General features: G+C 42.7%; 1 protein-coding gene across 1 annotated transcript in view; it reads left to right on the top strand.

Annotated features, from left to right (window-relative positions):
* The window catches only part of LOC127004763 (uncharacterized), a 31,283-nt gene extending 7,022 nt beyond the window's left edge, over window positions 1-24,261 (top strand). The window contains exons 2-3 of the mRNA XM_050872871.1: window positions 688-915; window positions 23,960-24,261. Coding sequence (XP_050728828.1) covers window positions 688-915; window positions 23,960-24,146 — 415 coding nt within the window. The 3' untranslated portion in view covers window positions 24,147-24,261. The remainder of the gene's footprint in view (window positions 1-687; window positions 916-23,959) is intronic.
* The last annotated feature ends 501 nt before the right edge of the window (window positions 24,262-24,762 follow it).

The raw sequence follows: 24,762 nt of genomic DNA, 5'->3' as shown, positions 1-24,762 counted from the left end.
AGCCATCTCACTGCCTACTCCCTATAGAGATGGCTGAGAGGAATTCATTATCCTCATGGGTCCTCAGACACTCATCGATTGCTTTTTGGCTGAGTCCATGGCATGACATGGTGCATCCACGAATGCTGGGTAGGTTCTGATGTGTTTGCATGCAGTCAGCCAAGCCTACTAGCATGAGTGGGTCAGCTGTTTGGGCACATGACAAGGAAGCCATGGCTGGAGTCCTCTAAGCATTATGTAATTTTCAAACTGCCATGATCGTAACTTTTTTAATCATGACTGTTTCTATACGCTCACATATACATACATCAGTGGCACTGGGTGAGTAAATAGCATATGTCAGCCATCTAGGGTTGATCTTTTGTGATTTCACTAATTTGTAAAGAATATAATGATCTTGCACTGTAAATAATTCTCTGATAAATCATGTCTACATTTCATTCCGAGACACTCCTCCCACACCTACCATCAGTATCCACCAGTATCAGTATCAATATACCACCCAGTATTCAGTTCTTTTCCACATGACTGACCCTTCGATTCAGCTCTGTCATTCAGGACCTGCCTTCCCATTACTTAACAACAGGCATTAAATACTTTTCAGATGTTTCCTCAAACTTGCATAGTTGCCAATTCTGAATTTCATTGAGTATACTGTAATATAGTGACATGAATGACGCGTTCCAGAGTGCACCAGCCGTACCTGGCCCCTGGAGCAAATCTCTTCACTGCTCTCAAGAAATGTCAGAGACTGCAAAGACTCAGTATTACCTCTAAACGTGACATGCTGCCCTTGGACCTGTCCGTGCTGGAGCAGCTGGTGAAGGCAAGGCCATCTCTGATCTTTGTGGCAGTAGAGGGTGCCGGCACGTCCAAAGTTGCCTGCAAAAAGTTTGCTAGAAATGTGAAAAACATGTGAGTAATAATCTTACCCATTACTTGTTCATGCTATTTTTATATTTTTTTCAGCGAGTGTGCTTCTTTAGGCCAAGACTACACTGCCAGGAACAAAATTATATACAGCCTCACTCATCAAGGCTAAGCTTTATGTCCTACTCTGGACAGTGATAGCTCTGCTTATTTTGGCTTCTATCATTTTATGAACATATGAAAACTTAAAAGCTACCATTACACATTGTATACTGTACTTTAATGATGTGGCCTATCCTAGCATATCCTCAAAATATATAGACTTGAGAATTCTCAAGAGCGTTCAAAGAGGAATGGAGAAGAAAATGCTGGGAGACAGGAAGAAAGTGTCATGGGTTAGGGAACAGAAATAGTTGAGGATGTGTATTTCAATGACTTACGACTAAGATACGAACTTGGGGTGGTCATTTGGGTTGAACTGACAACAGGTGGACAGGACAAAGAAAGTAACAGATTGGCAACCCAGGAGTTGTAAAAAAAGTCAGGGTAGGCAGAGGATTACGAGGAGATGAAAGTAGGGGGTTTGCAGGAGCAGGATGAAGTGCACTTACATCAGATAGAGATATGTAAGGAACATTTGAAAGGCCTTTGCCCTGCACTGAACCAGTAATACCTGAAGATTATTATTCTGATGATGATGATGATGATGGATACTTTGTGGTCTACCCATTCTGCATTGTCACACCCTGCCCTAAGTTACTGATTGGTTCTGCAAGATGTGACATAACCTGTTCATATGCAAACCAAACATATTACCCTAAAAAAAATTTTAAATGATTCTAAACACCATAAAACTAGTTTGCACACCTTGTAGTACCTTGTAGTAGAGGACGACCTCCAGTGAAATGGAGAGACAGGGTGCAGGAGTATGTCAGGGAGAGGGGTGGAAGATCCTCGAGAAACTTTGAGCAGGCAAGGAGGGAGTGTCTGGATAGAGAGAGATGGAAACTCTTCTGCTGTGGCCATCCCTTGGTGGGAGCTCCTAGGAGCAGGCGTCAAAGATGAATGAAGAAAAAAAATATATATAGTACAGTAATCCCTCGCCATATGGCGGTTCACTTATCGCGGTCTCGCTGTATCGCGGATTTTTAAATTGTATTGTATCGCGGATTTTTCGCTATATCGTGGGATTTTGCGGTAAAATCAGCATTTTCAAACCTAAAAAATAAAAACGATATAAATCAACGTAAGTCGAAACACACCTAAATAAGCACCTACGTCACCCACCTATTTTTTATATTTTTCCGTTGCGGCCTATTGCACCGTTAGTCTTTTCCCTGGTTCACTCCTCCCCCACTTCCTTTCTTTCTTCTCCCTCTCCGTCCCTGTATTTTTCTCCTTCCTTCTCATTTCTTTCTTCTTTTCCTTTCACCTCCCTTCCAGTTTTTCTCTTTTAATCTCTTTCCTCCCACTCACACCCTTTCTCTCCCCCTCTTTCCTCACCTTTACCTGACCCTTCCTACCTCTCTCTTTTAATCTTTTTCCCTCCCACTCACACCCTTTCTCTCCCTTCTTTCCTCACCTTTACCTGACCCTCCCTACCTCTCTCTTCTATTCCCGTCTCATTTCCTCCACTCATTTCCCTTGTTTCCTCCTTTCTCACACCCTCTTATCTTTAGCCTTATTTCTCACTCTATCACTCTCTTCCTCCCTTTCTCCTTCTCCATTAGATTATATGAACACACACACTCACACACACACACACACACACACAGAGCACAGAGCGTACAGAGAGCGGCAACTAAGATGGTACCGGAACTTAGGGATCGGACTTACGAGGGGAGACTCAATAGCATGGGGCTCACAACCCTGGAGAGAAGAAGAGAAAGAGGAGACCTGATAGCGGTGTACAGGGTGGCGAGTGGGGTGGAGAATCTGGACAGAGAGGACCTGTGTGTGTGTGGAGCGAGAGAGAAAGAAGAGGACATGGAAAGAAGTTGAGGGCGACCACGTGTAGGCGAGATGTGTAAAAGTTTAGCTTCCCAAACAGAAGCATTGAGCTGTGGACTGGACTGGAGGAGGAGGTGGTTTGTGCAAGAAACATTCATGATTTTAAGGAAAAGTTGGATAAGAGAGGATATGGAGACGGGACAGCGCGAGCGTAGCTCTTTTCCCGTATGTCACAACTAGGTAAATACAACTAGGTAAATACACGCTCACTCACTCGCTCGCACGCACGCACGCACGCACACACACACAGAAGGGGAAATGGGAAGGGTGTGTGGAGGGAGGGGGAGAAGTGAGTCAGGTCATGTCCTGACCAAAGCCCTGACCTCACTCTCCCTTCAGCCACTCCCTCCCCACACCCTTCTCATTTCCCCTTCTGTGTGTGTATGTGTGTGTGTGTGTGTAAACACACACACACACACACACACACACACACATTACGTGGCTGGAGGACTTCCTAACTAACAGGGAAATGAGGACAATAATCAGGGACAGGGTTTCCAACTGGTGCCCAGTGATGAGTGGGGTCCCACAAGGTTCGGTGCTGGCGCCAATAATGTTTGCTGTTTATATAAATGATATGGTGGACGGAGTGACCAGCTATGTGAGTTTGTTTGCAGATGATGCAAAGCTATTGAGACAAGTCAATGATGTGAAGGACTGTGAGGCATTGCAGAGGGACCTGGACAAAATATGGGAGTGGAGTGGTACATGGCAGATGGAGTTCAACCTTGGGAAATGTAAAAAAATAGAGTTTGGTAGGAGTGGTAGAAGATGTGAATATGATTATAAGATGGGAAGTGAGATAATATGCAGAGGAATGGAAGAAAAAGATTTGGGAGTGACTGTCTCAGAGAACATGTCACCGGACAAACACATCAACAGGATAACGGGACAAACTATGAATTTGCTGAGGAACATAAGGACGGCATTTGTGTATTTGGACGAGGAGATGATGAAGAAAATAATAGTTACAATGATAAGGCCAAGGTTGGAGTATGCAGCAGTGGTCTGGTCTCCTCACGAAAAGAAGAACATAAGAAAGCTGGAAAGAGTACAGAGAGTGGCAACTAAGATGGTACCAGAACTTAGGGATCGGACTTACGAGGGGAGACTCAATAGCATGGGGCTCACAACCCTGGAGAGAAGAAGAGAAAGAGGAGACCTGATAGCGGTGTACAGGGTGGTGAGTGGGGTGGAGAATCTGGACAGAGGACCTGTGTGTGTGTGGAGCGAGAGAGAAACAAGAGGACATGGAAAGAAGTTGAGGGCGACCACTTGTAGGCGAGATGTGAAAAAGTTTAGCTTCCCAAACAGAAGCATTGAGCTGTGGACTGGGCTGGAGGAGGAGGTGGTTTGTGGAAGAAACATTCATGATTTTAAGGAAAAGTTGGATAAGAGAGGATATGGAGACGGGACAGCACGAGCGTAGCTCTTTTCCCGTATGTCACAACTAGGTAAACACACACACACACACACACACACACACACGAAGGGAGAGGGAGAGAGATAGAGGAGATGGGGGGAGGGAGAAAGAGGGAGAGCATGCATCTCTCTCTCTCTCTCTCTCTCTCTCTCTCTCTCTCTCTCACACACACACACACACACACACACACCCTGGAGGGGGGAGGTAGAATGAAGTGTGTTTGTTTGCTTGTTTGACACTGTTATAGCTTTTTTGTGTTAGTAATTAAACCAGTAATACTTTGTGTGACTGAATCTGCTCATGATGTCATAAACAGCTCATCTGGTTGTTTGTTTGTGTACTTGTTTGTTTGTTTGTGTACTTGTTGTTTGTTTTTGTTTTAATCTTACTGTAACTTACATCAGTGGTTTAGTCTTGAAAAATACTTTAAAACGATGTTTTCAAAATGCTCCTAGCTTCAATGACAACAAAGTTATTCAGGTTTTACGTTTCCAAAACTTTGGAAGTGATTTCTGACATTTTAAAAATTGGCGCTTGGGACACTTCTCCCCGCGGGGCCTCATATATACAGCACCCTCTCAAGTTTCGCGCTATCCGAGTTTCACGATCCAGGAGTTTCGTGGTTAGTCCTAAATTCTTACCATCCCGACTTTCGTGCATTATCACCCCGAGTTTCGCGCTGCTTTGACATGTACAGGTCACGTCTACTTATCATCGGCGTCACGCACGCTACCTTTAAAGGTAGTATCACACTGGATGTTTTCCTCCAAACATTGTGGCTATGGCAAGAGAGAGAGAGAGAGAGAGAGAGAGAACGGGTCATTTTAAAGTCATAGTTGAAGGCGGCTGCCTTACAATTGGCTGACAGTTCTGAAAACACGCTTGCGATTCGCTGGGAGTCCGATGATGTCATCGCCGACGCTCACCCTATCAGCAGCTTCACTGCCTTAAGGCGGTGTCACAATGGCCGTTTTCATCCAACTGTTGGAGCTACGGGCAACACTCATACCCCCAACCGGGAGCGAGTTCACGGTTGTCCGTAAGCTGGTGTCACACAGGACTTTTTTCTTCCCACCGTGTTGGCGCCAGCTAGGGCAACCAGCAACTTTTCCTGGTGTGCATCACACACAGCCAAGGTCGGTTGCCCATATCCACATCCACAACGTAAACAAAGCACTTGCCCTGTATCAACATGGCGTCGTCTGCTAAAGTAAGGGCTGTCGCGGCTTGTGCTGCCATTACCCAAGTTGTGGACTTGTTGCTGCAGTTAAATGGAAGGAAGAAACAGTTGTGGGTGTGGCATGCCTGTGGTTCCTCCTTGCCAGTTCTCATTGTCACCACTGCACGTGCGCGGCCAACCCACCCATCTATGTAGACTCAACCACATAAACACATGGATCGAATAACTACAAACACACACACACATGCACACACCAGACACATTAAGAACCATTGCAGATGTTTCTGACAAACAGAAACGACTTCACCATTTCTTGAGTGTGTTAGAATGTATTTGGTGAGTGGCTCACATGAACCAAACTTGTTTGGCAAGAAGAGAGCAGTCGTCTTTAACACTGCTCTCTTCTTGCCATTGGGTATGTTTGGTTTGTATGAACCATTCACCAAATAAGTTCTAACACACTCTAGGAAATGGCGAAGCAGATTTTGTTTGTGAGAAACATCTGCCATGGTTCATGATGAGTCTGGTGTGTGTGTGTGTGTGTGTGTGTGTGTGTGTGTTTTTGTTGTTACTCGATCCACGTGTTTATGTGGTTGGATTCTAGATGGGTGGGTTGGCCGCCCACGCACACTGGTGACAATGAGAACTGGCACGGAGGAACCAAAGACATGCCACACCCACAACAGCTTCTTCCTGCCATCTAACTGCAGCAACAAGTCCATAACTTGGGTAATGACAGCACAAGCCGCGTCAGCCCATACTTTAGCAGACGACGCCATGTTGATACAGGGCAAGTGCTTTGTTTACGTTGTGGATGTAGATACAGGCAACCGACCTTGGCCGTGTGTGACGCACACCAAGAAAAGTTGGAGTTGGTGGTTGCCCAAGCTGCCGCCAACCTGGTGGGAAGAAAAAGGCCCAGTGTGACACCAGCTTACAGACAACCGACAACTCGCTCCCGGATGGGTGCACGGGCGTTGCCAGTAGCCACAACGGTTAGAGGAAAACGGCCAGTGTGACACTGCCCCAAGGCAGCGAGGCCGCTGACCAGGTGAGCGCCGGCGATGACGTCATCGGACTCCTAGCGAATCCCAAGCGTGTTTTCAGAGCTCAGCCAATCATAAGGCTTCATCTGTGGCTTTAAAACGACCCGTTCTCTCTTCCTGTTTTCTTCCTTTTTCCAAGGTACGTATTTTGAGATAACAAGGGAGTAAAGGAGGAAAAAAAGTGAGCTCCAGGGGGCAGCATGAGCCAATTATAATGGCGCCACTATAAACAGTTGCCTGCGCCATGACGGGCTCAGGGCCGACCATCAGGCCCAGATGGATAGTCTACCGGCGCCATAGCCCACATTAAAAAAAAAAAAAAAAAAAAAGATCTCCACGGGTCGCAACAGATCAGCGCTTTTTCAGTGTTTTCAATACCTCGAGTTTCATGATCCTCTAGTTTAGCGCTATACCTTTGGAATGAAGCGAGCATGAAACTCGAGAGGGTACTGTATGTATGTATGTATGTGTATATATATATATATATATATATATATACATATATATATATATATATATATATATATATATATATATATATATATATATATATATATATAGTCATCCCCCTCATGGGTATTTCGCTCTCGACTTCGCGCGATGCGCCAAACCGCGAACGGCGGGACTATAACCCTATGGGAAAATATGCATTTGGGGAAGTCACTTGACACGCCATATAAAACATTTTTTTCGCTCCCAAAAGTAGCCCAATTTGCGATAAGTAGCCCAATCTGGCAACACTGCAGTGTATGGCGCGTGAATTTTTTTTTTTAGGATAATGTTGCTATGAGAAAATCTCGACCAATAGCAGTCGCCCCTGAGTGAGCTGCTGGCCAATAGGAAAGCATGACGTCACAGTCTAACCGTGACGCTCACTCAGGAGCAACCTAAAGGCGGTGTCACACTAGCACTTTTTCCGTCAACTTTTTCCGTCGTTTTCTGAAAATCGCCGATATCTTGGCTGCGCCTGTCACACACAAACGGTGTTTCGCCTGAAACTTTCCGTCGGCACAGACCATGGGAATGTAAACAAACATGGAGTCCACGCTGCGGCAAAGATACGCTGCTCTGAACCTACTACTGTGTATTGTGAGACTTAGACGAGCTAAACAAGCCAAAAGCATGCATGGATGCGCCATGGTTGGCCTCGCCGAAAGAGAAAGTGTACCACAGGCTGTTAAAAGAGCTGAGTTTAGAGGATCATGAGACTCTGAAGAATTGGATCAGGTTCGACAAGAGCCAGTACCACAGACTTCTGGAGTTAGTGACACCTCTCATTGCCAGAAGTGACACCAGGATGAGGAAGGCTGTCACTGCAGGAGAGCGCTGAGACAGGTTGAAGCCACGCGGAAAGTCTCGGTCTTGGTCTTGGAAATGTAAACAAAGGCGGAAATTTGCAGGAGGAAACGATCCTGATCGTCCTGACAAATTCATGCGATAAGTTCATGCGAACGATGAAAATCGAAATCGGAAATGGCATTAATCGACGGAAAAGTGCTAGTGTGACACCGCCTTAACGCCCATTGCCCCCCTCCTCTCTCTCCCCTTCCCCCTCCTCTGCCTCCCTCCCTCCTCTCTGCCTTCCTCCCTCTCTCCCTTCCCCTTCTCTGCCTCCTCCTCCCTCTCTGCCTTCCTATTTAGCGTCAATGCATCCGTACGCTGAAACTGGGGTCACAATTAGAGCGGGGTCACAATTAAGTGACATGTCGTTGAGAAATGATGGGTGAGACTATATATATATATATATATATATATATATATATATATATATATATATATATATATATATATATATATATATATATATATATATATATATATATATATATATATATATATATATATATATATATATATATATATATATATATATATATATATATATATATATATATATATATATATATATATATATATATATATATATATATATATATATATATATATATATACATACATACATACATACATACATACATATATATACAGTACCCTCTCGAGTTTTGCGCTATCTGAGTTTTGCAATCCTTGTATGGAGTATGCATCTCATGTGTGGGGGAGTTCCACTCATACAGCTCTCCTTGACAAAGTGGAATCAAAGGCTCTTCGTCTCATCAGCTCTCCTCCTCATACTGATAGTCCTCTCAAATTCCGCCGCCATGTTGCCTCTCTATCTTCTATCGATATTTTCATGCTGACTGCATGCTCTTCTGAACTTGCTAACTGCATGCCTCCCCCCCTCCCGCGGCCCTGCTGCACAAGACTTGCTACTCATGCAAACCCCTTATGCAAGAGTTAACCAGCATCTTCACTCTTTCATCCCTTACGCTGGTAAACTCTGGAACAATCTTCCTTCATCTGTATTTCCTCCTGCCTATGACTTGAACTCTTTCAAGAGGAGAGTATCAGGACACCTCTCCTCCCGAAATTGACCTCTGATTTCGAACACTCCTTTAACCTCTGTTCTGGAGCAGTAAGTAGCGGGCCCTTTTTTTTTATTTTTTTTTTTTTTTTTACACCCTTGCACTGTCTCCATAGATGTAAAAAAAAAAAAAAAAAAAAAAAAAATTCCTAAATTCTTACCATCACGACTTTCGCGCATTACCACCATGAGTTTCGCGCTCCTTTGACATAAGAACATAAGAACGTAAGGAGTCTGCAAGAGGCCGGTTGGCCTATACAAGGCAGCTCCTGTACACTCAACCCCACCTTACCTCACCATCCATGGCTTTATCTAACCTCTTCTTGAATGTATCTATGGTATTGGCACCCACAACATGGCTCCCAAGCCTGTTCCATTCGTCCACCACTCTATTGGTGAACCAATTCTTGCCTATGTCTTTGTTGAATCTGAATTTGTCTAACTTAAAACCATTGCCACGCGTCCTACCTGGCTCTTTCACTCTCAAAATTTTATTGACATCCCCTTTATTAAATCCCTTCATCCATTTATAGACTTCGATCAAGTCTCCTCGCAACCTTCGCCTTTCTAGAGAGTGTAGATTTAACTGCTTCAGCCTGTCTTCATAAGGCAAGTTTCTCACCCCCTGAATCATCTTTGTCATCCTCCTCTGTACAGATTCTAACATCTTGATATCCATTCTATAGTAGGGGGACCAGAACTGAACTGCATAATCGAGATGAGGTCTAACTAGTGCTAAGTAAAGTTTGAGGATGACTTCAGCGGTCCTATTGCTCACACTCCTTGAGATGAAACCCAGTACTCTGTTTGCCCGATTTTTAGCCTGAATGCATTGAGCCCTAGGATAGAGGTCAGCGCTCACTAGGACTCCTAAGTCTCTCTCACGCCCAGACCTGCTTAGAGGAGTGTCATTTAAGGAGTAATTGTGTAAGGGGTTATTCCTACCTACGCTCAAAATGCTACACTTCCTGACATTGAATTCCATCTGCCACTTCCTCGCCCAATCATATAGTCTGTCAAGCTCATCCTGGAGAACGGTAGCGTCGCTGTCTGATTGGATTACTCTACCGATCTTGGTATCATCTGCGAACTTACTGACATCGCTACTAATTCCTGTGTCCAAGTCATTGATGTAAATAATAAAAAGCAGAGGACCCAGCACCGACCCCTGTGGGACTCCACTCATAACACTGCCCCATTCAGATTTCCTACCATTGATTTGCACTCTCTGCTTCCTACCACTAAGCCACGCCCTGATCCAGTTCAAAACTTTCCCAGCTATGCCGTGAGCCTGTAATTTTAGTAATAGCCGGTGATGAGGGACTTTGTCGAACGCTTTACTGAAATCTAGATATAATATGTCATAGTTTTCATCTCGGTCAACCGCCTCGATTACTTTAGTGTAGAAGGACAACAGGTTAGTAAGGCAAGACCTACCCTTTGTGAACCCATGTTGTGAGTCATGAATTAAATTATGCTTTTCTAGATGGTCCCGAATGCTCCGGGCTATAATTGACTCTAACATCTTTCCTACAACTGATGTTAAGCTAATTGGGCGATAGTTTGAGGTGGCTGACTTGTCTCCCTTTTTGAAAATCGGCATCACATTAGCTACTTTCCATTGATTGGGCACATACCCAGTATTTACCGACATCTTAAAGATATCGGCAAGAGGGCCACTAAGGACTTCCTTGCACTCTTTCAGCACCCTTGGGAATACTTCGTCTGGGCCCAGCAATTTGTTTTTCTTCAACCTACCAATCTCATCCTGGACTACTTGCCTAGTGATGATCACATCCCTCAACTTGTCGTTCTCGTCACCCTCATATATCAGAACTCTCTCCGGAATGGTTGTTAGATTTTCCTGCGTGAAAACTGAGAGGAAATAGTCATTCATCATTTGGCTCATATCTTCTCCATTCTCAACGAGCTTGCCCGTGTTTGTTTTCAATGGTCCAATTCTGTCCCTTGTTTTCGTTTCGTACAATTTGAAGAAGCCCTTGGGATCGCTCTTGGCCTCGTTGGCTACCCTAATCTCATAATTTCTTTTTGCTAGGTGGGTGTTCTTCTTCACCAACCTGGCTAGCTCAACATACCTACCCCTGAGGTGGATCTCTCCGTTCTGTATTTTCCTATAAATTCCTCTCTTCAGGCCTATCTCATGCTTGAGTCTGCGGGTCATCCATTTGGGGTCGTTATTTTCCTTCCTACGTGCTTGGTAAGGGATATGCTGTCTCTGACCCTCTGCAATTTCTCTAACTAAATTATTGTAGGTCATATCTACATGGTTCCCCTGTCTTTCCGGTTCCAGCCCTGAGATCTGGCCCTCATCCAGCCCTAAGGTTTCCCAATTTACCTCCTCAAGGTGTCTTCTGAGCCCCTCATAATCAGCTCTTCTAAAGTCAGGCACCAACACAGGGTTGAGTTCATGGGTCACCGCCCAGTCTAATTTAAACCTAATTTCCTTGTGATCACTGCCACCTAATTCTCCCCCAACATCTAGCTCACTGATCATATACTCGGTGTTAGTTAAGACCAAGTCCAGAATGTTGTTACCCCTGGTGGGCTCTGTTACTGCCTGCTTGAGAAAATTATCTTGTATTACTTTCAGAAAATCCTCAGACTCTAGATCACCCACCACGCCTTCCCAATCTATATTCCTATAGTTAAAATCCCCCATTATGCAGACATTTTTGCTCCTGCTCGCCCTGCCTACCTCTTGTTGTAATATATCAGTGTCCTGCCTGCTGAGGTTGGGTGGCCTGTAAAGAACCCCTAGAATTAGTTTGTCTTTCCCTTTGTGGACGTCCACCCAAACTGATTCTGAGTCACCATTTGTTTGAACAGAGTTGTTAGCGGAACATTTAAGTGTGTCTTTAACATAAAGTGCCACCCCCCCTCCCCTTCTTCCCTTTCTATCTTTGTGAAACATCTGGTAACCATCTATTTCATACTCAGACATGAAGTTTTTGTTGGCAGTATCCACCCATGTTTCCGTGATAGCTATAATGTCAAATTTCTCGACACATGCTTTCCCCCTCAGTAGATCTATCTTGTTCCTGAGACTCCTACTGTTGGTGTAATTAGCCGTTAGCCCATCCTTTCTTATATCCTTTCGATTTCTCCTGCGCCCCCTAGTCCCAGTCTGCGATGCGTTGACAGGCCCTCCCCCCTTGCCTACTCTAAAAAATTCTGTAGGGTGCTAAGTGATCGCTCGAGGGAGTCTGCGAGAACCTCCACCCCCTGGAGTGACAGGTGCACGCCATCCTTGGCATACAAGGTGCCTTCATTGGTCACGTCTACCTACCGTCGGCGTCATGCGTGCTGCCTTAAAAGGCGGTGTCCAACCGTTGAGGCTATGGGCAACCACAGTTGCCCGTATGCCCAACTGGGAGCGAGTTGTTGGTTGTCCGTATGAATGGAAATAGTGGGTACGTGGGTACCTCACGCCTGTATGTAAACAAACAGACGACAGCAGTGTCTGAGGAGTGAGGAGCAGTGGAAGATGGCCCACCAAGAGACTCGTAAAATGGACTGGCAGAACTGCTTTGCTTACTACTTGATTAACAAGATAAGAGAACACCCCGTGCTGTGGAACCACAGTCCAAAACACTTTTTATCAAGTCTATGAAAATTGTAGATCTCCCAGTGATGTTTTCCTCTTCTTCTTCTTCTTTTGACCTGTAATGCATGGCAGCGACGGTGAAAAGTAACAGTGGAAATAGCAAAAGGGCAGAGAAAACCAAAATCAGGGAAAGAAAAGAACAGAAAACACCCAAGTTCAGAGTGAAGTGTATAAGTGCGTCACTGTTTGTTCTGATCATTACCAATTGCGGTGATCGACGCTTTAGTTTTCCATGTGAAATTGGCCTATGGGGTAGTTGTAGCTGCAGAGAAAGTGACAGGTGTTGAGAGTGTGTGGTAAGGTGCGGGGTGAGGCCAACCCCGCAGCCGCCACGAGGTGCCGTTGTAGAGGCAATACCTCCAACACCATCACATCACATCACTACCCATCGGCCAGTTTCACGTGGAAATTCTAGAGCGGCGATCACCGCCATTGGTAACGATCAATACAAAAAAAATGACTGTGAAAGCGGCCCTAAGTGTATGTTGTGAAGTATAAAAATGTGGAGAAGGAGGACCTAAGAAGCGATACAAAGCGTTACAGGTCAAAAGAAGAAGGTCCACTACACTGGCCGGTGTTGCGAGAAATATCTTCCTGCTGAAATTAGTCATTCTGCTGTCCACCACGCATGTGCGCTGTGGGAATACACAGCATTAAAAGTGTTAGTTTGCCTGGATTTGTTCTTTTTTGTCCGCTTGTGGTCTTTGTGAGCGGTGAGGGAGATATGGAAGCAGTAAGCAAGTTGAACCTCTCTGTGAGCTATTTTGCGATTGCGGCGGCAGTTTACGTTCAATAGGCATTGACAAGTCAATCATGATGTTAGTGATTTAATGATTTATAACAGAAAGAGTTAGCAGATTATACCATAACACATAGAAAACTACCAGAAGCTATAGGTTTGTCCAACTGTACCACGAGTGACCGCGAGCAACCACCCTTACATTAGCAGACGACACCACATGGATCACAAGCGTGTATTCAAAACTGCCAGCCAATTGTAAGGCAGCTGCCTTCAACTGCGGCTTCAGAACGACCTCTTCTCACTTCCCATTTTCTGCCTATTACCAAGGTATGTATTTTGAGATAACAATGTCGTGCCGTTCATGGGCACTCTTTTGATTAATTATGTAGGTTCATTATACCTCAAAGTAGAATTAATTGTTGATCATTTAAACCACACCCAGTCTTATAAGGCATCATTATCACACACAGGATCATCACCAGCCCAAGTAATATAGGTAACGCGACTTTAAGAAAGTTACTTGAGGTAATTGTTGTTTAGAGATTCTGATGGTGAACTAAGGGTCATAGGACAGGGTCCACTTATTAGAGGTTAGCTTACGTATCTTACATCACTAATTACACTTGTAAATACCATGAATACAGGTTAACATTAACACCTTAACCTAGCATGCACACATGGCAATAAGTAGCACCAACATAATAACTGTTTCCACCCACACGGGGAAACACAGACTCCACCATTCCACACCTTAATTAAGTCCTAACTAAAACTAGTGAGTGTTTGCGCTTATCCATTGTTACCCCTGAGAACAACACACATACCACCCTTTTGGCCTCTCCTTCCTTCCTCTCTTCACACACCCTGCCACAGGCAATCCCCCCACAACGCAGCTTCAAAAGTGTTTACTGCTACATGTTGGCCTTGGACTGGGCGACGCCCAGCTTCCCATCAGTCAGGCTTGCCTTTGGCACACCTGAAAGGGGCGATGTCGCTCATGAGAATCCAGTCTCAGTTATAGTATTATAGCCAAAGTGAGTTGAACACCGTGAACAGCTCTCCTCACCTGAAAGGGTGATGTCGCTCATGAGAATGAGCCTGCTCCCACAACCTAGGGCGAGGAAGGGGCGTTAGTCTCGGCCCCAAAACGTCTTGGTGTGACGTCACGGAATGACAGACTGGTCGCAGGTTAGGCCTGCTTGAGACCTGAGATTTCCTTGGTAGGCCTCCAATATCAATATAAGGTCACTGGTATTTTATTTCCATTATAAATATTTACCGTTCTCCCGCAATAATTAAAAGAAGGCAGATTGACCACTTTTGGCAACGATACCCTGTTTTGACCCCTGACACCTCTGAATTTTGTTGACACTACAGATTGTAGGGGAGATATGGGAGCACAACAGGCCTCTTTGTTTCAACACCCATCTCTTCCCTCTCGCTCTCTCTCTCCCTTCTCTCTCAAACTTCTTTCTCTCTCTCTCCTCTCATACTTTTCATTTTTTTCTCCTTCTCTTGTGTACTTCCTTCTTTCCTTTCTCTCTCTCTCTCTCTCTCTCTCTCTCTCTGCCATGAGAAACCCACATACATATATAACTGGTTGCACAAACACCCCAGGTTAACTCTATTTACATGGGGAAAAATACCATTACAATTGTAGTACATTTCGGGGCATTACAACAAGAGAGTAAAGTCAAAAAAAATTGTGATAACTAGGGAGTCAAGTTGAAAAAAAAAGTTTTTTTTTCCATAGGCCAGAGCCAATAAGCGCTTTTTCATGTATTTTAGTACCTCGAGTTTTGCGATCCTTGAGTTTAGTGCTATACCTTCGGAATGAAGCTATATATATATATATATATATATATATATATATATATATATATATATATATATATATATATATATATATATATATATATATATATATATATATATATATATATATATATATATATATATATATATATATATATATATATATATATATATATATATATATATATATATATATATATATATATATATATATATATATATATATATATATATATATATATATATATATATATATATATATATATTATATATATATATATATATATATATATATATATATATATATATATATATATATATATATATATATATATATATATATATATATATATATATATATATATATAAAGATATATATATATACACACTCAACCCTCGATTTGCCGGACTAAAAGGGGGGAAGGCTTATCCGGGAATGGCAAATGTCCGGCAATGGAAAATGCCCTTGCCGGACTTTACCCTATATATGTCCGGGAAACACAACCCACCCCCGGACTTGGGCAACACTCATTCCTCCATCTATTTTACGTAAAAGTTCCAGTTTTTGCGACACAGAAAGGTGCACAGGTTTAGCTGTACGCTTGGTTACTTTCTTTGGTGGGTTTTTGGGTGGCATCGTTGTGAAGAAGAGGTGTATCCACGACAAGCACGTAAGCACAACACTCGTGTGACGCGGCAGACTTGTGTACAGTCCAGTACTAGACGTATGTCCGCCCGCTGCCATCTAGTGCCCGATTTGCGAACTTTGTCTGGCGCGGTAGTTTGAAATCGACTTGTCCCGGACTTTTTTTTTTTTTTTTTTTACCCCACGGACTCTTGTCCGCAAATCAAATCCGCAAATGGAGGTCCGCAAATATATATATATATATATATATATATATATATATATATATATATATATATATATATATATATATATATATATATATATATATATATATATATATATATATATATATATATATATATATATATATATATATATATATATATATATATATATATATATATATATATATATATATATATATATATATATATATATATATATATATATATATATATATATATATATATATATATATATATATATATATATATATATATATATATATATATATATATATATATATAAATATATATATATATATATATATATACATAAAAATATATAGATAAATATATATATATATATATATATATCTATATAGCTATATATATCTATATATATATATATATATATATATGTGTGTGTGTGTGTGTGTGTGTGTGTTTATTAGGTTCGTCGGTAATACAGTAGAGCCCCACTTAGCGTGAGATCAATTAGCGCGAACCGCAGTTAGCGCGAGCAACCATCTACCAAGAAAAAAATTAATTAGCGCGAAAGCCTCAGTAAGCGCGAGCAACCACCACAACTGAATTTTGAAAATTGCGCCAGGCCACCATGATGCGCGACACAAGCTGCGACAGCCCTTACTTTAGCAGACGACGCCATGTTGATACAGGGCAAGTGCTTTGTTTACGTTGTGGATGTGGATACGGGCAACTGACCTTGGCCGTGTGTGACGCACACCCGGAAAAGTTGGATTTGCCGGTTGTCCAAACTGCCGCCAATACGGTGGAAAGAAAAGGGCTCAGTGTGACACCAGGCTACGGTGAACCGACAACTCGTTCCCGGATGGGCGCACGGGAGTTGCCAGTAGCCACAACGGTTAGAAGAAAACGGCCAGTGTGATACTGCCTTAACCCTTTCCTTGCGCGCGGTGTGGACGCGACTATCCCCTCAGGCGCAGTCGGGCAGCCCAATGGGGGGTCTCTTTTAACCTCTGTATCTCAAAAACTATTCATCACAGCTAAAAACCAAAAGCACCATTGGAAAGAGGAGGTCCAGATCTATAGGAGTCGGTTATGTATGCCTCTCTTGCGAATGTACGTGCACGTTCAGGGAGTGTTGAATGTTAACACTTACGTCGGTGCATGTGGGATGATCAGCCATATTGAGGGAACTGCGGACATCTTTTCTTCAGATTCTGGCAAGGGAGCATTGCCAACTGCAATATTTACAACTATTTGGTCAAAGAATCAGTCGGTGATAGGTGAAGCTATGCAAAAATGCTGCTATATTGGGCAAGAACATCCACCAGTTACTCGTCCGTAGATTTGCCCCGCTAGGCTGATATGATTTTCCACCAAATTTAGTGAAGAATCCACTCAATTGGCAATCCTGTGTTGTGAGAATTAGTGTTGGAACACTCTCATATGCAGGAGATTTGTGTGCAGGTGGAGGTCGCAGCGGGCGTTTAGCGCCACCAGCAAATACGCCTAACGCCTGCTGCAAGCGTTTAGCAATGAAAGGGTTAAAGGCCGACACACACTATACGATGCGGCCTGTCTGGCGGCCGTAAGTGGGCGGAGCCTCGTTGGCCAGATGAAGCATACACACTGTGAGGCGGCCTCACGGAATACCGGGCGGCAGCCGTCACTCTGAGCCCCACCGCTGCAGCAACGACAACAACGCAATTCATGGTTTATGTTCCACAAACATGGATGGCTCTTGTACAGATCAATAAAACAGATCCAAAAGTCTTTATTTATCCAGACTGCAGACGTTGTGGAGCGTAGATAATGTGTACACCATGGCTGTCAGCGTCGCTTCCTGCCTCAAGGCCGCGTTGCAAAGTGACACACACTGTGAGGTGGTGGGCCGCGCCGGATGGAATTTCAAACATAAACAGAAGGCCATTTGGCTGTGTCGTGAGGCCGCGCCACACCCACGTGTGCACCAAATAATTTTTTTCATATTGGTTACTTTATTCAGTTAGCACGACCGCGTTCATCCACCTAATTCTCGCGCTAAATGGGGCTCTACTGTATTTTGTTTTGTTTTATATTTTCGCCACTTGTAATGGACTTTCTGCTTTATCGGACTAAGCTCCCCCCAATTAGTCCATTTTATCGAAAGTTTACTGTATATTCATGTTATGTAGGGCACGTCAGTTTGGTTTTAATGTCAACACTATGTTAGTATTATATCACTGGTATATCAGAACTTCTTTAGAATACGCTGCCCCTGTTTGGCATCCCGGACTAATTAAGGCATAGCACAGCTAGTTAGCTATATACAGAAAAGGTGCTTTAGGATTATTCTTGGTAACTAATATGTAAATTATGATTCATCATTAATTACTTCAAATTCAGAATCTTTGTATCTTAGAGGAGAAGACTCAACTCTTTGATTTGGAAAAAGCACGTTAAAACCAGAGCAACACAGGCACCACTTTCTGCAGAATATGTTCACTATACATGGCAGGGACACAGGAAGAGGGAGGCAAAGGCTACAGGCTGTACACCATGGGAGGAAAGATACAAAACTTCTAATATACCTCGATCACATAGTCTCCAAACTAAATTAATTTGTTGCCAAATGTGATGAATGATATGACATGACTAAAAATAACAAATCAATTTTATTGACATGTGGTTGTAAATATATACTTCAAGTAGGCTAGTTGATAGTTTAGGCTCGACTGCTTGGTCGTTCGAGACGGATTGATTCAGCAAAGCGGAGCAGTTGGCGAAGCAATTGAAATAACGAGGGAGCCAATTTGGGAAATGCTCGGGTAGGGTCGTGGCAGTGGATTGGTTGGCTCTTGGCGACGGTGTGATGGTTTTGCTGCTTAGGCCGTTGGCTGCGTTGTTGTGTTCCCCGTCTGGTCTTGGAGGTTGGCTGGTTCGCTGTAGGGTTGCCGGGCGCCCGGTTACTACTGGTTGGTTGTTTTTCCATTCGTGCTGACTCGCTCTGTGTCATCAAAGGTGACCGCCCTGACGGAGGTGAGTGATGCGTTGTGTTGTTCTAAAGTTGCAGTTTATTTGACCACAGACGAAGATTTTTAATCTAATTTTTATATGATTTATACATTTTTAATCTAATTTCGAAGATCATTGTAAATGCAATTCTTTTGTTTAAAGTAGGGAACTATTTTATATAGACAGGATATTACTTAAAAGAATAGTTGAATTGTAAGTCAAGACAGTGTTGTAAAGTTTTCATCCTAATGTTCTATACAACTTTCTTGAACAATAATAAACCACTATTTATTAATTTATTTATGAATGACTTTATGCCGAACCAGCGACTACTTGATGAAACTGAATCGAGGCCTGTTACCTTCTTAGTCCATGAATGCCAACTCTGGCTGTATAGGCACATGGCACACATCACTCCTGCTTATAGGGTTGTTCCTGTATGAAACAGCAGTGATTGGAGAAGACCAAAGGGATGCCCATGTAACTCATGGCTGGGGCAAGTTGACTGATTCTACTGAGAGGAGCTTGGAATGGGAACGGTAGCCACATGGAGGCTTGCTTGGGGGAACCGTCAGGGGTGGAGGCCGCGAGTGGGTGAAGTGACGCGCTCCCTGGTGTATGCTCCCTATTAGTTAGTTAGAGTGCTGTTAGGCTTTTTCTTAACCCCTTGGCTGTGGATTTCGTACAATAAGACATCACCAAGCTACAGGAATGGAACAAAAAGTTGCTGCTACAATTAATTCGATGAAGAAAAATGTAAAGTCCTGCACCTTGGGAGGGGATATCCAGCATACCAATACCACATGGGAAATACTCCACTATCCACCACAGAGGCAGAGAAAGACCTGGGACTATATGTTACCAGGCTACCAGTGACAGCCATATCTGTGCCGGTCGCAGTGGACGGGTTAAGGGAGATAAGATGGTCAACCCTTGCTATTTGGGGGTATGGACAGTATCTATTTACAGTGGTGTTAGGGATGAAAGTGGTGAGAGATGGAAAAGGAAAAGGAAATTCATGGTGGACAGAAGAGATAAGGAGGATAGTAAAAGAGAAAAGGGAACTTTTTAAGAAAACTCAAGAAAGAAATGTGGCTGAACAAGTAAAAAGGGAAAGGAAAAGAAATATAGACAATGCAAAATGAAATTATTAAAACAAGCAATAAAAGAAAGTAAGAAGAGAGTTGATGAAGACTTTGGAAAAAGACTAAGTGAAAAATATAAAGGGAACAGGAAATCATGTTGGAAAGAAGTAAAAAATGAAAGAAATGCAGAAAATATCTCCCCAAGTATAATAAATGAAGTTATGGATGAGAATGGAAAGATGTTGAAAGACGGGGAAGCTGTGAAAGAGAGATGGAGAGAATATTTCAAAAACTTAATGAATTTTGAGGATGGACGTCCAGCAGCTGTAACAGCAGCAGTTTTGAGTAGAGGTAGAGGAGGAGTATATAAAGAAAGAACTATAACATATCAAGAAGTAAATCAGGCAATAAAAAGATTAAAAATGGAAAGGCAGCAGGAATTGATGGAATCACAGCAGAAATGTTGAAGTGTGGAGGAGATGTAGTTGTTAAATGGATGGTCAAGATATGTGAAGTAGCATGGGAGGGGGGGGGGGGGGTGCCAGCAGACTGGACGAAAGCCATCATTGTCCCAGTTTACAAGGGGAAGGGCAGGAGAGGGGAATGTGGGAGCTATAGAGGCATAAGTCTCCTGAGTATACCCAGAAAGGTATATGGAAAAGTCATAACAGAGAGGGTGCAAAGACTTACAGAAGAGAAAATCAGTGAAGAACAAGGAGGCTTCAGGAAGGGAAGGGGATGTGTGGATCAGATATTTTCCTTCAGGATGGTAGTAGAAAAAATAATAGCAAAAGGAAAGAAACTATACGCTGCCTTCATGGATTTGGAAAAAGCTTATGACAGAGTCGATTGGATTGCATTGTGGGATGTTTTAAAGATTTATGGTGTGGGAGGAAAACTGCTTAGTGCAATAAAGTCTTTCTATGAGGATGCATCTGCAGGTGTCAAAATTAGAAACAAGTGAATATTTTGAGATGAAAGTGGGCTTGAGGCAGGGGTGTGTCATGTCACCATGGTTGTTCATTATTTATATGGATGGTGTTATTAGAGAAATGAAAGGCAAAGTTGGGGAAGTTGGAGTAAGACTGTTCGATGAGGGAAGGAAGTGGGTACTGAATTCGATACTGTTTGCTGATGACACAATGCTCATTGCAGAAAATGAAAGTGACTTACAAAATTGGGTCAGTGTTTTTGATAGTGTCTGTAAAAGGAGAAAGCTGAAAGTAAATGTCTACAAAAGCAAAGTAATGGTTTGTGAGCGAAGTAGAAGTGAGGTTGTAGATTTTGTATGCCCATATAGAGTGGGAATTGAATGTGAAAAAGGATGCAAAATAATTTTGAATGGTGAAGAAATGGAGGAAGTAAATGAGTTTAAGTACCTTGGATCAGTTATGTGTATGTGCATGGTCGTATGGAGGGAGATATAAGAGAAAGGGCATTGCAAGGAATGTATGTGATGAAGGGTGAAGCTGCGATGTGGTGGCTTGGGCAGGATAACTCAGAAGACCCGTCTTGTTTTACTCGCTTTTAATATGCGTGTAAACCTGAGTGAGGTAAAAGAATACAACTCATCAGCATGTGTCAATCAACACAATACAATTACTGCAGCCACATCAAATACACCAAATGTCACCTTATCCTATGACACAACATCAAACTTATAATACTCACAATTATTGAGGGGTCTAATAAGAGCCTTGCACTCGTTCCTGTCTCTTGTCTCCTCGCCATGGGTAGGAGCCTCGCGCTCCTGCCTCTTGTCTTCTCGCCTAGCGTCTGTCCTCCTCGCTTGAAGCAAGCCTTGCTATGGCACTGTATCTGACCCTTGGGTCAGGCATTACATCATTCACTGTTCTTGATTATTTGACAATTATGCTGAATTCGGCGTCTACGCGCTGACTCAGGGACTCTGAGGCATCCATCGCCGCCCCACCACACTTCCTCCTAACTCCCCACATACATTTCATACCATTACAGTTACTATCTTATCTGTCATTAGTTACCATACAACACATTGTAGGTGCGACTCACCATCAGTGCTTGGGGTTACCATCTTATATACAACATATCATAGGCATGACTACACCATCATATATACAACATATTGTAGACGCGACTACAAAGGGTGGTAGGGTCTTTGGGACGAATCATGAATGGCAGAAGTGTGAGCTTGGAGGTAAAAAGGGATTTGAGAAATACAATAATAGTACTAATAGTACTAACCCTCACATATGCATGTGAAACGTGGGCCTGGAATGAAAGTCAGAGGTCTAGAGTGCAGGCAGTGGAAATGAGTTACTTGAGGAGTGCTTATGGTGTGAGTAGAATGGATGGAATGAGTAATGAAAGTGTGTACGAGTGTTTTGGAATGTGTCACAGGGGTGAAGGGAAGAAGTGTGGAGTGGTGGAAGAAGTGAAGCAACAGACTTTAAAGTGGTTTGGCCACATGGGGTGAATGGAGGAGAGTAAGATGACCAGAAGGGTGTATGTGAGTGAGATAGAGGGAGGGAATGCTAGAGGATGACCTCCAGTGAAATGGAGGGATAGGGTGCAAGAGTACGTTCAGGAGAGGGGCGAAAGATCTTTGAGAAACTTTGAGCAGGCAAGGAGGGAGTGTCTGGATAGAGAAAGTTGGAAACTCTTCTGCCGTGGCCATCCCCTGGTGGGAGCTCCTAGGAGCAGGCGTCGATGAGATGATGATGATGAGTGGTGTCACTACATCTCTTGCTTGACAAATGCTGCTCCCTGGTGCTCCTCTTGATCCTCTCGTATAATGTTGCTGAAGATAGAGTTCATTGATGTTAATGAAGACAGCACGTTTAGGATAGTCTGTTGATAGCAGTGGAATTTGAACGTGAATTCTCATCATCACATCCATAAGCTGACCACTCAGCCACTGCCTCTCCTCTTATAGGAGTATCCAGTGATATTGTGGGTCTCATGAATAGTCAACATCAGCTTCAAAACATACAAATGAAATATGCTGTCATAAAACATACATTAGTTGTTATTTATTTTTTTATTTACTTTTTTTTTTATATTTCATTTTTTTAGGTTTAGCCCATAGCACCAGTAAACTTTGTTGATGGGCCTGCTGGTCGACCCCAGGCCATTATGGCGCAGGCAAATGTTTTATAGTGGCACCATCTTGCTTGGCTAATGCTGCCCCTTGAGCTCATCTTCGATCCTGTATAGAGAGTTTATCTAGAATCCAGGTTGATTGGTGGTCATCAAGACAGCATGTGGGTAGTCTAAGGCCACTTGGCGATGACTGAAAATTGTCATCTTGTAGTGGCGTGCGGGACTTGAACATGGGTCCTCCAGGATGTCGCACCTGCACGCTGACCACTCAGCCACCGCCTCCGATGTTAGGTACTAGTTACTTCTAATATGCAGTGAATTTACTTATATAATTATAAGGCAAACAGTGTATAAGACCCCCAAATCAAGAATAAAAGAAGGAGAGACACATGAGAGGGGGATGATTGAAGGTCAATATGCTTTTATTCATTTGATTAATTATATATGATTATGGGTGTTGAGAGGCGGTGACTGAGTAGTCAGCATGTGGGCACAGTGTCCTGGAGGACTCAGGTTCAAGTCTCGCCAGCTTCTACAAGCTGAAAATTTTTAGTCATTGCTGAGTTGCCTTGTACATACTACCCACATGCTGTCCTAAAGACCACCCATCAACCCAGACTCTAGATAAACTCTAAAGAGAATCGAAGATGACTACTGCAGTCAGCCAGAACCCAAAAAGATGGCAGCACTATCAAAAACACTTGCCTATGCCATGATAGGCTGAGGTCAACCAGCAGGCCTTATCAAGAAAGTCTACTGGTGCTATAGGCTGAGCATCAAATAAAAAAAAAAGAGAAAAAAAAAAAAGCCTCATGTGTATTTTTCTTTTCAGTTCGCGGCCAGCACTGGTAGTGTTTATAAGCATTGAAGAAGGTAGCCCTCACATTCCCTTGGCACACCGTGACATGATTCACGATGAAAGCTGGCTGTCTGGTTCTTTCTCCAGCTCCTGTTACAATCTGAACTTTCCTTTCAGGCATCATGTCTTGCACATCACTGGTACTCAAGTGCAGGACTAGCATAGTGCTATTCCTCAGTTCTCAAAAGAGGGCATATGCAATTTTCATTGTATATATTACATGGATGTTTATGATACTGTGCAATGTACATCAATAAATTATGATAGTTTCTTTGGCATGGAACTTTTTATATACATTTATGTGGTGTGGTCAGCAAGGTCATTTCACAACCAAGAGATACAGGTTTTAAACTCTATATAAGATAGATTCTGTATGAATTGGTCCCTGGCCTTACTGTAGACCCGGTTCAGCTAAGATAAAGTAGATGAATACATTAACTTGAGTTGGACTTCACTTATTGGAGAAATGGGACTGCTATGGCTACACGCAAGAATACGTTTGTCTGAGATAACGAACCATTTTTAGCTGTTAAGCAAATCCACAGACTTCCTTTCTTCTCTTGCCTCCCCTTTCATGCACACTTTCATATTTTTATAACATTAATATATATATATATATATATATATATATATATATATATATATATATATATATATATATATATATATATATATATATATATATATATATATATATATATATATATATATATATATATATATATATATATATATATACACACACACACACACACACATGGTACCCTCTCGAGTTT

The sequence above is a fragment of the Eriocheir sinensis genome, chromosome 29 (genome assembly GCF_024679095.1).
Source record: "Eriocheir sinensis breed Jianghai 21 chromosome 29, ASM2467909v1, whole genome shotgun sequence".
NCBI lineage: Eukaryota > Metazoa > Arthropoda > Malacostraca > Decapoda > Varunidae > Eriocheir > Eriocheir sinensis.
This window is presented reverse-complemented; position numbering and strand designations above follow the sequence as displayed.